Source organism: Convolutriloba macropyga, chromosome 13, assembly GCF_964194025.1.
Source record: "Convolutriloba macropyga chromosome 13, txConMacr16.3, whole genome shotgun sequence".
Classification (NCBI taxonomy): domain Eukaryota; kingdom Metazoa; phylum Xenacoelomorpha; order Acoela; family Convolutidae; genus Convolutriloba; species Convolutriloba macropyga.
Window position 1 is genome coordinate 20068300 of NC_134480.1, and position 14778 is coordinate 20083077.

General features: G+C 33.3%; 1 protein-coding gene across 2 annotated transcripts in view; it reads right to left on the reverse strand.

Annotated features, from left to right (window-relative positions):
* LOC142351938 (sideroflexin-1-like) overlaps nucleotides 1-12110 on the reverse strand; it is a 48964-nt gene extending 36854 nt beyond the window's left edge. The window contains exons 1-2 of one of the 2 annotated variants that reach the window (XM_075404211.1): nucleotides 11887-12097; nucleotides 7936-8106 (exon numbers count right to left, since the gene is read on the reverse strand). In XM_075404211.1, the coding sequence (XP_075260326.1) occupies nucleotides 7936-8106; nucleotides 11887-12056 (341 nt within the window). In that variant the 5' untranslated portion in view covers nucleotides 12057-12097. Of the gene's footprint in view, nucleotides 1-7935; nucleotides 8107-11886 lie in introns of both variants that reach the window. The other variant, XM_075404212.1, reaches the window with a different exon arrangement.
* Between the last annotated feature and the right edge of the window lie 2668 nt (nucleotides 12111-14778).

Sequence of the window (14778 nt, forward strand, 5' to 3'; positions counted from 1 at the left end):
TTTTATTATATCTATGTAGCATAATAAGATTTAAATCTCCGCATAAGATTGTTTCTTTTGAGAAAAACGGTATCCCAGACGTTCAAAAACGAATATTGGTACATCTGGAGTTTTATAGATAACTGTAACGAGAAAAAACTGTCTTTTAATAAAAATTTCATTTGTTAGCGACTCTATGGATTTGGAGATAACTTTCCCTTCAACTTTATAATTGTAACCAAAATCAACGAAGAATGCACAGTCTTCGTTTCGCTTTGTCTACTATGGGTTATTTTTGCTGATAGTCACTGAGAACAAAACAATCAATTGGATCATTGTTTGTCCGTCAAGACCAATCACTATTGGACTTACAGAAAATACTCAAAAAGCGTTGAAATTTATAGTGTTATGTGAATCAATATTTTTTATCACTTTCCAATGCCGAAAGCCTTTTATTATGTTATTCAAATGCACTGGCACTGCCGCTCGACACGCATATTTTTCAAAAAAAAATGTAGCTTGAAATTTTGTTTAATGACGAGTACCTTGCTGAAGAGTGTATTTTTCTTCGTTTTTGCTTTTCGGAAAGAGCGATTTGAACATCTGAAACATCTTTTGTAGAGTAGCAGCTAATCTAGCTTTGGAAGCGGAAAAACTTACCTTTTTTTACGTTATGTTTTTAAAGCAAAACTTCTACTTTTGTGATATTTTTTCTTTTCTTCGGTGGGATGTTTTAAGAAATTGAAATTTTTTGTTTCTTTCCTTATTTTTTTAGAATTTATTATTGTAACATAATTGCATTTTGAAATTTTTTGATCGACGCAAAACGGTCTAGTTCCTTGAGAATGTGGCTCGAGATAACTTTCTATTTTGATCAATACTCTCACTTTCACCTAAACAAATGAGAAAATTCACGACAACAAAGGGGAACTTATAAATGGTTTCACTTATTAAGCTATTAGGGATTTGGGGAATCATTTTAAGACAATGGTGCGAAAAGATTTTTTATGAGGTGAGGAAAGTGATCTATTACACTTGTCTGCTAACATAGTGCAAATTTTAAGACAATCTCTGCTCATTAACTGATCAATACAAGTCTTTGAATAGTTTGCTCTTCTTGTAGGTTCATAGTTTTGTTTTTAAAAGCCATAAAATTGCAGTAAAACTTCTATGCTGAAGCGTTTTAGTATATCCATGTAGCATAATAAGATTTAAATCTCCGCATAAGATTGTTTCTTTTGAGAAAAACGGTATCCAAGACGTTCAAAAACGAATATTGGTACATCTTGAGTTTTATAGATAACTGTAACGAGAAAAAACTGTCTTTTATTAAAAATTTCATTTGTTAGCGACTCTATGGATTTGGAGATAACTTTCCCTTCAACTTTATAATTGTAACCAAAATCAACGAAGAATGCACAGTCTTCGTTTTGCTTTGACTACTATGGGTTATTTTTGCTGATAGTCACTGAGAACAAAACAATCAATTGGATCATTGTTTGTCCGTCAAGACCAATCACTATTGGACTTACAGAAAATACTCAAAAAGCGTTGAAATTTATAGTGTTACGTGAATCAATATTTTTTATCACTTTCCAATGCCGAAAGCCTTTTATTCTAATATTCAATTGCACTGGCACTGCGCTCGACACGCATATTTTTCAAAAAAAAAATGTAGCTTGAAATTTTGTTTAATGACGAGTACCTTGCTGAAGAGTGTATTTTTCATCGTTTTTGCTTTTCTGAAAGAGCGATTTGAACATCTGAAACATCTTTTGTAGAGTAGCAGCTAATCTAGCTTTGGAAGCGGAAAAACTTACCATTTTTACGTTATGTTTTTAAAGCAAAACTTCTACTTTTGTGATATTTTTTCTTTTCTTCGGTGGGATGTTTTAAGAAATTGAAATTTTTTGTTTCTTTCCTTATTTTTTTAGAATTTATTATTGTAACATAATTGCATTTTTAAATTTTTTGATCGACGCAAAACGGTCTAGTTCCTTGAGAATGTGGCTCGAGAAAACTTTCTATTTTGATCAATACTCTCACTTTCACCTAAACAAATGAGATAATTCACGACAACAAAGGGGAACTTATAAATGGTTTCACTTATTAAGCTATTAGGGATTTGGGGAATCATTTTAAGACAATGGTGCGAAAAGATTTTTTTATGAGGTGAGGAAAGTGATCTATTACACTTGTCTACTAACATAGTGCAAATTTTAAGACAATCTCTGCTCATTAACTGATCAATACAAGTCTTTGAATAATTTGCTCTTCTTGTAGGTTCATAGTTTTGTTTTTAAAAGCCATAAAATTGCAGTAGAACTTCTTCTATGCTGAAGCGTTTTATTATATCCATGTAGCATAATAAGATTTAAATCTCCGCATAAGATTGTTTCTTTTGAGAAAAACGGTATCCAAGACGTTCAAAAACGAATATTGGTACATCTTGAGTTTTATAGATAACTGTAACGAGAAAAAACTGTCTTTTATCAAAAATTTCATTTGTTAGCGACTCTATGGATTTGGAGATAACTTTCCCTTCAACTTTATAATTGTAACCAAAATCAACGAAGAATGCACAGTCTTCGTTTTGCTTTGACTACTATGGGTTATTTTTGCTGATAGTCACTGAGAACAAAACAATCAATTGGATCATTGTTTGTCAGTCAAGACCAATCACTATTGGACTTACAGAAAATACTCAAAAAGCGTTGAAAATTATAGTGTTACGTGAATCAATATTTTTTATCACTTTCCAATGCCGAAAGCCTTTTATTCTAATATTCAATTGCACTGGCACTGCGCTCGACACGCATATTTTTCAAAAAAAATGTAGCTTGAAATTTTGTTTAATGACGAGTACCTTGCTGAAGAGTGTATTTTTCTTCGTTTTTGCTTTTCTGAAAGAGCGATTTGAACATCTGAAACATCTTTTGTAGAGTAGCAGCTAATCTAGCTTTGGAAGCGGAAAAACTTACCTTTTTTTACGTTATGTTTTTAAAGCAAAACTTCTACTTTTGTGATATTTTTTCTTTTCTTCGGTGGGATGTTTTAAGAAATTGAAATTTTTTGTTTCTTTCCTTATTTTTTTAGAATTTATTATTGTAACATAATTGCATTTTTAAATTTTTTGATCGACGCAAAACGGTCTAGTTCCTTGAGAATGTGGCTCGAGAAAACTTTCTATTTTGATCAATACTCTCACTTTCACCTAAACAAATGAGATAATTCACGACAACAAAGGGGAACTTATAAATGGTTTCACTTATTAAGCTATTAGGGATTTGGGGAATCATTTTAAGACAATGGTGCGAAAAGATTTTTTTATGAGGTGAGGAAAGTGATCTATTACACTTGTCTACTAACATAGTGCAAATTTTAAGACAATCTCTGCTCATTAACTGATCAATACAAGTCTTTGAATAATTTGCTCTTCTTGTAGGTTCATAGTTTTGTTTTTAAAAGCCATAAAATTGCAGTAGAACTTCTTCTATGCTGAAGCGTTTTATTATATCCATGTAGCATAATAAGATTTAAATCTCCGCATAAGATTGTTTCTTTTGAGAAAAACGGTATCCAAGACGTTCAAAAACGAATATTGGTACATCTTGAGTTTTATAGATAACTGTAACGAGAAAAAACTGTCTTTTATTAAAAATTTCATTTGTTAGCGACTCTATGGATTTGGAGGTAACTTTCCCTTCAACTTTATAATTGTAACCAAAATCAACGAAGAATGCACAGTCTTCGTTTTGCTTTGTCAACTATGGGTTATTTTTGCTGATAGTCACTGAGAACAAAACAATCAATTGGATCATTGTTTGTCCGTCAAGACCAATCACTATTGGACTTACAGAAAATACTCAAAAAGCGTTGAAAATTATAGTGTTACGTGAATCAATATTTTTTATCACTTTCCAATGCCGAAAGCCTTTTATTCTAATATTCAATTGCACTGGCACTGCGCTCGACACGCATATTTTTCAAAAAAAAATGTAGCTTGAAATTTTGTTTAATGACGAGTACCTTGCTGAAGAGTGTATTTTTCTTCGTTTTTGCTTTTCTGAAAGAGCGATTTGAACATCTGAAACATTTTTTGTAGAGTAGCAGCTAATCTAGCTTTGGAAGCGGAAAAACTTACCTTTTTTTACGTTATGTTTTTAAAGCAAAACTTCTACTTTTGTGATATTTTTTCTTTTCTTCGGTGGGATGTTTTAAGAAATTGAAATTTTTTGTTTCTTTCCTTATTTTTTTAGAATTTATTATTGTAACATAATTGCATTTTGAAATTTTTTGATCGACGCAAAACGGTCTAGTTCCTTGAGAATGTGGCTCGAGATAACTTTCTATTTTGATCAAAACTCTCACTTTCACCTAAACAAATGAGATAATTCACGACAACAAAGGGGAACTTATAAATGGTTTCACTTATTAAGCTATTAGGGATTTGGGGAATCATTTTAAGTCAATGGCGCGAAAAGATTTTTTTATGAGGTGAGGAAAGTGATCTATTACACTTTTCTGCTAACATAGTGCAAATTTTAAGACAATCTCTGCTCATTAACTGATCAATACAAGTCTTTGAATAGTTTGCTCTTCTTGTTGGTTCATAGTTTTGTTTTTAAAAGCCATAAAATTGCAGTAAAACTTCTTCTATGCTGAAGCGTTTTATTATATCCATGTAGCATAATAAGATTTAAATCTCCGCATAAAATTGTTTCTTTTGAGAAAAACGGTATCCAAGACGTTCAAAAACGAATATTGGTACATCTGGAGTTTTATAGATAACTGTAACGAGAAAAAACTGTCTTTTATCAAAAATTTCATTTGTTAGCGACTCTATGGATTTGGAGATAACTTTCCCTTCAACTTTATAATTGTAACCAAAATCAACGAAGAATGCACAGTCTTCGTTTCGCTTTGTCTACTATGGGTTATTTTTGCTGATAGTCACTGAGAACAAAACAATCAATTGGATCATTGTTTGTCCGTCAAGACCAATCACTATTGGACTTACAGAAAATATTCAAAAAGCGTTGAAATTTATAGTGTTACGTGAATCAATATTTTTTATCACTTTCCAATGCCGAAAGCCTTTTATTATGTTATTCAATTGCACTGGCACTGCGCTCGACACGCATATTTTTCAAAAAAAAATGTAGCTTGAAATTTTGTTTAATGACGAGTACCTTGCTGAAGAGTGTATTTTTCTTCGTTTTTGCTTTTCTGAAAGAGCGATTTGAACATCTGAAACATCTTTTGTAGAGTAGCAGCTAATCTAGCTTTGGAAGCGGAAAAACTTACCTTTTTTTACGTTATTTTTTTAAAGCAAAACTTCTACTTTTGTGATATTTTTTCTTTTCTTCGGTGGGATGTTTTAAGAAATTGAAATTTTTTGTTTCTTTCCTTATTTTTTTAGAATTTATTATTGTAACATAATTGCATTTTGAAATTTTTTGATCGACGCAAAACGGTCTAGTTCCTTGAGAATGTGGCTCGAGATAACTTTCTATTTTGATCAATACTCTCACTTTCACCTAAACAAATGAGATAATTCACGACAACAAAGGGGAACTTATAAATGGTTTCACTTATTAAGCTATTAGGGATTTGGGGAATCATTTTAAGTCAATGGCGCGAAAAGATTTTTTTATGAGGTGAGGAAAGTGATCTATTACACTTGTCTGCTAACATATTGCAAATTTTAAGACAATCTCTGCTCATTAACTGATCAATACAAGTCTTTGAATAGTTTGCTCTTCTTGTAGGTTCAAAGTTTTGTTTTTAAAAGCCATAAAATTGCAGTAAAACTTCTTCTATGCTGAAGCGTTTTATTATATCCATGTAGCATAATTAGATTTAAATCTCCGCATAATATTGCTTCTTTTGAGAAAAACGGTATCCAAGACGTTCAAAAACGAATATTGGTACATCTGGAGTTTTATAGATAACTGTAACGAGAAAAAACTGTCTTTTATTAAAAAATTCATTTGTTAGCGACTCTACGGATTTGGAGATAACTTTCCCTTCAATTTTATAATTGTAACCAAAATCAACGAAGAAAGCACAGTCTTCGTTTTGCTTTGTCTACTATGGGTTATTTTTGCTGAGAGTCACTGAGAACAAAACAATCAATTGGATCATTGTTTGTCAGTCAAGACCAATCACTATTGGACTTACAGAAAATACTCAAAAAGCGTTGATATTTATAGTGTTACGTGAATCAATATATTCTATCACTTTCCAATGCCGAAAGCCTTTTATTATGTTATTCAATTGCACTGGCACTGCGCTCGACACGCATATTTTTCAAAAAAAATGTAGCTTGAAATTTTGTTTAATGACGAGTACCTTGCTGAAGAGTGTATTTTTCATCGTTTTTGCTTTTCTGAAAGAGCGATTTGAACATCTGAAACATCTTTTGTAGAGTAGCAGCTAATCTAGCTTTGGAAGCGGAAAAACTTACCATTTTTACGTTATGTTTTTAAAGCAAAACTTCTACTTTTGTGATATTTTTTCTTTTCTTCGGTGGGATGTTTTCAGAAATTGAAATTTTTTGTTTCTTTCCTTATTTTTTTTTAATATATCATTGAAACATAATTGCATTTTGAAATTTTTTGATCGACGCAAAACGGTCTAGTTCCTTGAGAATGTGGCTCGAGATAACTTTCGATTTTGATCAATACTCTCACTTTCACCTAAACAAATGAGATAATTCACGACAACAAAGGGGAACTTATAAATGGTTTCACTTATTAAGCTATTAGGGATTTGGGGAATCATTTTAAGACAATGGTGCGAAAAGATTTTTTTATGAGGTGAGGAAAGTGATCTATTACACTTGTCTGCTAACAAAGTGCAAATTTTAAGACAATCTCTGCTCATTAACTGATCAATACAAGTCTTTGAATAGTTTGCTCTTCTTGTAGGTTCAAAGTTTTGTTTTTAAAAGCCATAAAATTGCAGTAAAACTTCTTCTATGCTGAAGCGTTTTATTATATCCATGTAGAATAATTAGATTTAAATCTCCGCATAATATTGTTTCTTTTGAGAAAAACGGTATCCAAGACGTTCAAAAAACGAATATTGGTACATCTGGAGTTTTATAGATAACTGTAACGAGAAAAAACTGTCTTTTATCAAAAATTTCATTTGTTAGCGACTCTATGGATTTGGAGATAACTTTCCCTTCAACTTTATAATTGTAACCAAAATCAACGAAGAAAGCACAGTCTTCGTTTTGCTTTGTCTACTATGGGTTATTTTTGCTGATAGTCACTGAGAACAAAACAATCAATTGGATCATTGTTTGTCAGTCAAGACCAATCACTATTGGACTTACAGAAAATACTCAAAAAGCGTTGATATTTATAGTGTTACGTGAATCAATATTTTTTTATCACTTTCCAATGCCGAAAAAAATTAATTAGCAGGTATCTTCAAAAACCTCTTAGGATACCTTTTTATCTTCACAAACACATGTATCTGTCCTATCAGCTGCAAGAATTATGAAGCAACTAGCCACGAAGCTCTTCGCATAAAAGGAAGATAGATATAATGACCTACTGAGGAAGCATAAAATGAGCCTCAGTCTTTTAAGGAGCTCGATTCTCAGCATCCGAGGGTCAGGGACTCTTTCGGGAAGAAATACTTTAGTAGTATTTATTTCACACTCACTGTCCAATCTGCATTTTTCAATATTAAAATTATCTGCATATTTATTTTCTTTAGTTTATAATTTCAAAGATGTATAATTTCAAAATTTATGTAGACGTAAAACAGGGAGGACGCCGGACTAGCCTATATTCATTCAGTCGCAATTGCAATTTATTTTCATTTTCAAACACCCAATAGTTGTCTTCCCAGATACACCAATGGATTACGGGATCGACTTCATAAAATATATTCCAATGAATTTGATAAAACATCGTTATAAAGATGATTTGACATTACTTGTAAAAAGTCAGCATACAGCCTCCAATTGCCATGTTCATGGGTACCTGGGCAGACATCCGACCAATAAGCATCATCTTTTCACCGGTATCAGGATGAAAAGCCGAGTCATAGATATATTTCTGTTTCCACAATTCAGCTGCATCGACGTTTTTTAGAACTTCACCATTCCTGTGAAAGAAAATATCAAGTTGGGACAACATGCAAAACGCGATTGGAATCGACGTATCATGGTAAGACCGCAGAGCTAAGCTTATCAGCACAAATAACTCTGCTCTTTCGGTCACTTAAAATCGGTCAATTGAAAAAAAAGCCCCTCCCTCCCCTAAAGTCAACTCCTATATACATGTAAAAACTTTCGGGAATAATAACAAAATGGGATCTTTTCCGTTTGCCCCCCCCCCCCCCCCCCCCATTGGTGCATATTATTTGCACCCCCCTAAACGCACGTGACAGACTTTTACATAATGATTTACTATGTAATGGTACGTCCTCTGGAACTGCGGGAGGGTGGGCATAACGTACTATGGGAATTTGTAACAATCAACTGCAATTAATTGGCTAGACAAAAAGAGGAACAATCAATTAAATTAATTGGCAAAACAGAAATCAATTATTGCAATTATTGATCAATTAAATATATTCGTGATATCAACAACTTTTGGCAGTTTTTAAAACAAGGCGGCTCGGTAATGTGCGATGGCACATAAAGTTCCGACCCCGCCCATCCACAATTTTGGCATAATTGTCTAGCAAATGAGGAACAGATAGAAAAACCCAAAAATTATTTTTTGCGAAAAGTCTTTTTCAAAAAATTCTGTATGAACGATAAGATAGCCTCCAAAGCAAATAACTCAGTGGATTAAAAATTGATGCATTAGCTTGATGTAATATGTCAATATTAAGAAAGCGAGTCAAGATGAACGTCAAAAACAAACAACAACAACAGCAACAAACATTATTTACATCAAAAAATTTTTTTCCCTCTTAAAAACTAAATTTAATAACAAAGTCAACATACCGTCAGATAAACCTAAAACTAAACAAAAATAACTAATAAATCACCAGAAATCATATGCGACCAGTCCATAAAAAGGTTTGGTAACAATTATACAAAAAAGAACAAAAACATTAAAGTGAAAAATATAACTTATTTTTTTGAAACAGTTAACTTCAAAGTAATAAATACCATTAGGAATCAATTAACATTACCACAAATTTACAATTACCACTGTTTCTAGAGAAGGGCATTAGGACCTGTCCTTATTCATTTTTTAAAGCGGCTAAAATGAACAACAACAAAAAAACAAACAAAATTTCAATTGAAACTTGCCAGAAAACGCTGCCAAAACCCTCGAGCCCTATTTTGTCCCTCAAAATATATTCGATTGCGAATTCATCAAACAGCTATAAAGTAGTACGTGGCCATTCATTAGTAAGACTAGGTAACAAGTAGACAAAAAAGCGAAGTGCTAAAGTATGAAATAATTTCAATTTTTTTTTCGAATAAAAATTACATTCAATGTCATAAAAGGCATTAATTACAAACAGAACTATTTGAATAGGGTCGTTTATTCAAAAAAAGGAAGCCCTCGAGACCTGCAGTTACCCAGAATATTTCTCGCATCTACAAAAAGAACGTCAAATAAGACAAAAATCAAATTAATTTACATTTTTGTGAAAAACCGGTGTCGAAGCCACTAAGGTCATAACAAATTCATTAAAAAAAAAGATTTTGGGACACCAATCCCTTTTATTCCCTTGACACCCATAATGTCATATTTGACCTGTAATGAAATAACGAGATTAGCTAACAAAAAGAAACATAAAAAGAACAAAATTGCGAAGTTAAAAAGTTTTTTTTTTTAATTTTGGAAAACGATTGTTTTCAAAGTCATGAAAGCCATCAGCTATTTACTAATATCTGAATATCGGTTCTTCTATTCTTCCACGAAAAGCCAATGAAAGTTATCACTATGCAGGAAATTTCATACGACCGAAACGACAAAGTATAAATGACAGTTAAAAACAAAATTAAAAAATTCAATTGATTTCTTCAAGAAAGAGCCGTCGAGGCCGTTAAAACGATTATGTATATCATTCAGGATTTCAATATGTTCAATTGTGCTTTATTTTTAACGCTAATAATGTGACAAGAGAACTGTCAATAATGTGATAATGTGACAAAATTCGGAAACGTGAAAAACTGGCAAATATCGAAACAAACAAAAATCTGAAATCTTGTAGTATCAAAGCCAGAAAACAATAACTTCAGGCTTAAAACTGCAACCGAGAAGAAATGTTAAATCAGTAGAAAGAAGAAGCATTCTTTTTTTGCAGACACTAAGCTGGAAGTTGAACAAATTAAGAAAAAAATAGAGGAAAACTTAATTAAGCCATTATTTATTGAAAAGTCAATTATTTTTAAAAGAAACGACCATAAACTTTCAAGTTAAAATTTAAATGGATTAGCTTGGAGCTTTTTAGTAAGCAAACTGATTGGACCTATCACTCCTGAGCATTGATTCGATATGTTCTGTTTTTTATTTTTAAAGAAAGGGTCCTTTTTTTTTAAAAAAAAAGACCGACTGATTACAACCCGATTTCTTTGGGTGGTAGCAGTCCAAGAATGGCCCAAAACAAACCCTGCTATTGCTTATTGTCCGTTAGGAACATTTGATTTTCGAATGTTGCAGATATAGATAATTTGTTAGTTGAAAACTCAAAATAAGTTCTGCATTTTTGATAATCAACGAGTAAAGTTAGCAAAAAAAGGCAAAGTTTTAACTACAGAGCACTCTCAGCGTACTCTGAAGTAGAAATAGCCCCCCTCTGAGTCTACAAAGATTGTATGAGTGTTGTTTGGAGGTGTACTGTCGGCAAACTTAATCAAAACGGACTAAAGTAGCTTATTTCGTGCTGTTTTTGTTGAAAAAGGCTAAATTTTGAAATATTTATCCACATTTTTTGACCAAAAAAATTAAATCAAAACAATGAACAATGCTTGTTCGTCTTCAAAAATAAAATCAACGACACTATTCTTAAAAATTATAACAAATTTTAGCAAAATTGACGAAAATTTAGGCAAAAATTCCGGAAAATGTGAATAAAAACAACGGGAATTCACTCTACTTCTCTGAAGTTCTCAGAAGAAATTCAAAATAAGAAAAGCCGAGAAGATTTTTTATATTTAAAAATAAAATCAACAACAAGTTTTTAAAAAATGTTGACAAATTTTAGCAAAATTGGCGAAATTTTGGTCAAAAATTAGCGAAAATTCCGTAAAATGTGAATAAAAATCAACGGAATTCACACTATTTTCACAAAACTTTAAACCTCGATAACTCCCTGTAGAAAACGAAAATTAAAAAAATCTTTTTAATTCCATATTCTACGCTGGACGAGCTTTCTAATGATACCACTCTCAACTCTCTACGATGAATGTATCGATCGGCGAAAATTCACTGAACAAAAAAAAAACCCATTTGAGTATATAGTTCCTCCCCCCTCAAGAGGGTCGGAACAAAAAAACAGTTTCAAAAATGGTTATATTATCTGAAGCATTCAATTTTTCAAAAAGGTTTCAAAGACGAAAAGTTTCTCAGCACCAAAATATGTCAAATTACAAACGATCTGAGACAGAAATCTGGAAACTTTTCTATTTCCAGGTTTCTGACCTAGGTGAATGTTGTTTCAATTTTCTCCAATTATTGGGCAATTAATTGCATCGTTCCAATTATTGCAATTAAATTAGAGTCGCCAATCAATTATTGCAGTCAATTAATTGCCAGTAATTTTTCTAAATCCTTGCTAGGGGGCACAAATGGAAAAAGATTCCCAAATGGTTTAAGTTTTGAACTCATTTCAGTCAGGAAGGCCAGTTCAGAAGCCTAGTTCGTCACTCGATTAAAATACTAAATTTTAAAATTGTATCCTGGCGTAACAACTTACTTGTGTCTTGTTACAATTTCTTTGGCTCTCTCCAGATCTTGGGCAGATTTTAAAAGATTGAAAGGATTTGTGACAACAAAAAAGTGCTTTGCTCTGCCAGAAAAAGTGTCCTGAGTCCATTGAGGTTTCGAAAGGTCGATGTTTTTCACGTCTGCAGCAGACGAAGCCATCGACACACCTATAATAATTAGCTCATGAGCTGGTCTCCAAATATACGTAATAGAATCTTTTTAAAAAAATGCTCTTTCCCTCTACACGAATTTAACCCACATTCTGGAATATTTCAGCATTTGGATTGACCATACTTTAAAAGCTGAGGGGCTTTAGACGGAAAGTTATTATTAACTTCAACAGAAAATTTATCAATTTGCATTGCTGTCAGCTGGTTCTCCGAGATAAATAAAGAAGATCCACTCAATTAAATCAAATGTCAAAGACGAGGCTAGCATTTGACCATGAGTAGTTTAATATTAATTCAAAACAAAAGATTAAATCAACAAAAACCCAGGTTACGTTGAGTAAGCTTCAGAAATTTTCCTAAAAGCTACTTTAACAGCAAATCACCCAAGGTAGTTGCATCGAAATTTTCTGATCCAGTATAAACTGCGAACCTAATAACAAGCAAACCTGTATTCACAATAAACAAGCGAACCTTTCCTGTCTAATATCATAAAAAATTCAAAATTTCATTGTCTCAATGAGCCCTATTGTTCCCGTTCACCTGAGCCGTGAGGCCGTTTATATTAATCGGATGCACTGCATAGTTTTAATCTTCATGTATTGAAAAGTATTTGCTAACGAAGTTATGGCTACTTTTTGATTAATTCAGGTCTCTGCCAATACTGTCGGAGGATAAGAAAAAAATCAGCATAATGCGGGTCCTGTTCGTTCCTACAAGCATTATAAGAGAAAGACGTGTATCAATACTCAGTGTGGTCCACAGAGTGCAAAAACAAACCCCTAATTTTTAGCCGAGAAATAAAAAACTTCAAAATTTTCCCAGATTATTTTTCACGGTTATTCATTTGAACGAACTTAGCCGACGTCTGTTTACTGGAACTTCAATTTGAAAAAATATCATGCAAGATTGAGTTCTCTTTAAAACTCCTGTTTTGATTGGTTGTTCATTTCTTGTACCACCGCGCCCAAGGGCTCTCGTGAAAAAAATTCATGAGAGTACATTAAAAGATAAGGGGGGTCGGTTTCTTTACATTCCGTGCACCTCACCTAGTATTGACACACGTCTTTCTCTTATACTACTCCTGTTTATCTCCGAAGTCAATAACAGAAGAAAATCTTAAATTACCTTAAAAAAGGCTTTTTGATATTCAAAAAAGTATTCTATTCGGGAAAATGGATTTAAAAAACAATTTATTGGTTTGACTGCTGCTGGGCAATCTCTTTCTCAGTCTTTCTTGAGAGTATTCTGTCCTCTGGGGTAAAATGTCCTGTAGCAGATGCTGACCACGAACTTTCTGTAGCAGAATTTGATCTGCCTTACGCATATGGATTTCATTGTGGCCAAGAGAAAATAATTCCAAAACGCTTTGACCACCTCTGAATGGTGTCAATTCTTTCTAGCAGCAAAATGGTTGATCCGCCCCAAACTGTTATTCCAGATACGAGAACTGATATTACCAGAGTAGAGAACATTATTTCGAGCTCTTGGGATTAAAGCCTAAATGTTTTAATCTGGTGGCTGTGCATTTTGCTATGTGCGTGTCGTATTTGAGGTTATATTGGACATGCATTCCTAATATTTTCGTCGAACGGGTGCAGGGAAGACCACAAACTTCATCCCGTGTAGCTAAGCCGGCCAGTGCTGTGAGAAGGATGATCATCTCTGATGACTTTGATGAGTTTAGAATGAATCCGTGTAGATCGAACCAATTAACCATTTCAAGTATTATTAGTTCAGCGCCGTTGGGTCTTGAGATAACTCCCCGAAAGCATGAAAAGGAGACGTCGGCAGACTTAACAACCTTGGCGTCTGTACTCATGTATTCAAAGTTACCAAAATAAATTGTTGAGGAGTTGAAAGTGGGTGGAGCCCAGACTGTGACCTGAGGAACACCGAGACTTGTCTCCCTTAGAGCTGACTTGCTTCCATACAATTCCGCGAATTGAGTACGTTTTCGGAGAAAATTAGCCACGAGATTCTCGATATAACTTTACAATCCAACTACTTCTTATAGGCTGTTGACGATCAGATGATGTGAAAACCTATCGATAGGATAGATCAAAGCTAAATATACTCGTAATTGGCGTTGTTAAAATCGCCAGAGAGATTTTGGATACGGAACAAAGCATTTGAAGCAGAACCAAACTTGCAAAAAACAAATTGATTGCCCAGGTTATGATTATTGTAGATGCACTCCATAAAATTCTTATCAATAAGCCGTTCAAATAGCCGGGATAAAACTGATGCTAATGCTACGGAGCGTAGGTCCTTACATTCCTTGGGTGATTTAACATTTGGAACAGGCAAACTATAAATATGTTCCAGGACTGTGGAAAGGCCCCTACGTTTATGATTTTGTTGAATACTTCATAAAAGAATTCAGCTAAGTTGTGTGCTTTCTTTTTCAGGACCCAGAAAAATATTCCGTCAGCTCCAAACGCCGTGAGCTTTATATTTTTCAATCCATAACATAACTGGTGGATATCAACTTGTGGTGAGTCATTCAAGGAGATCTGGGCCAGCACAAGATCTTCGTAGGAGTCAGTGCGATCTATAATCGGGAACAAGTTATTCAGTTCATTAACCTTGAAGTCTATTGTCGAAAATATGCTCTTTGACTTCTCAGACAATTCGTTGACTCTGTCCCACCAATGCCGCAAAACCGTTTTGGAATCATTCTGTCGAAATTGAGTAAATATCTTCTCTCGAAT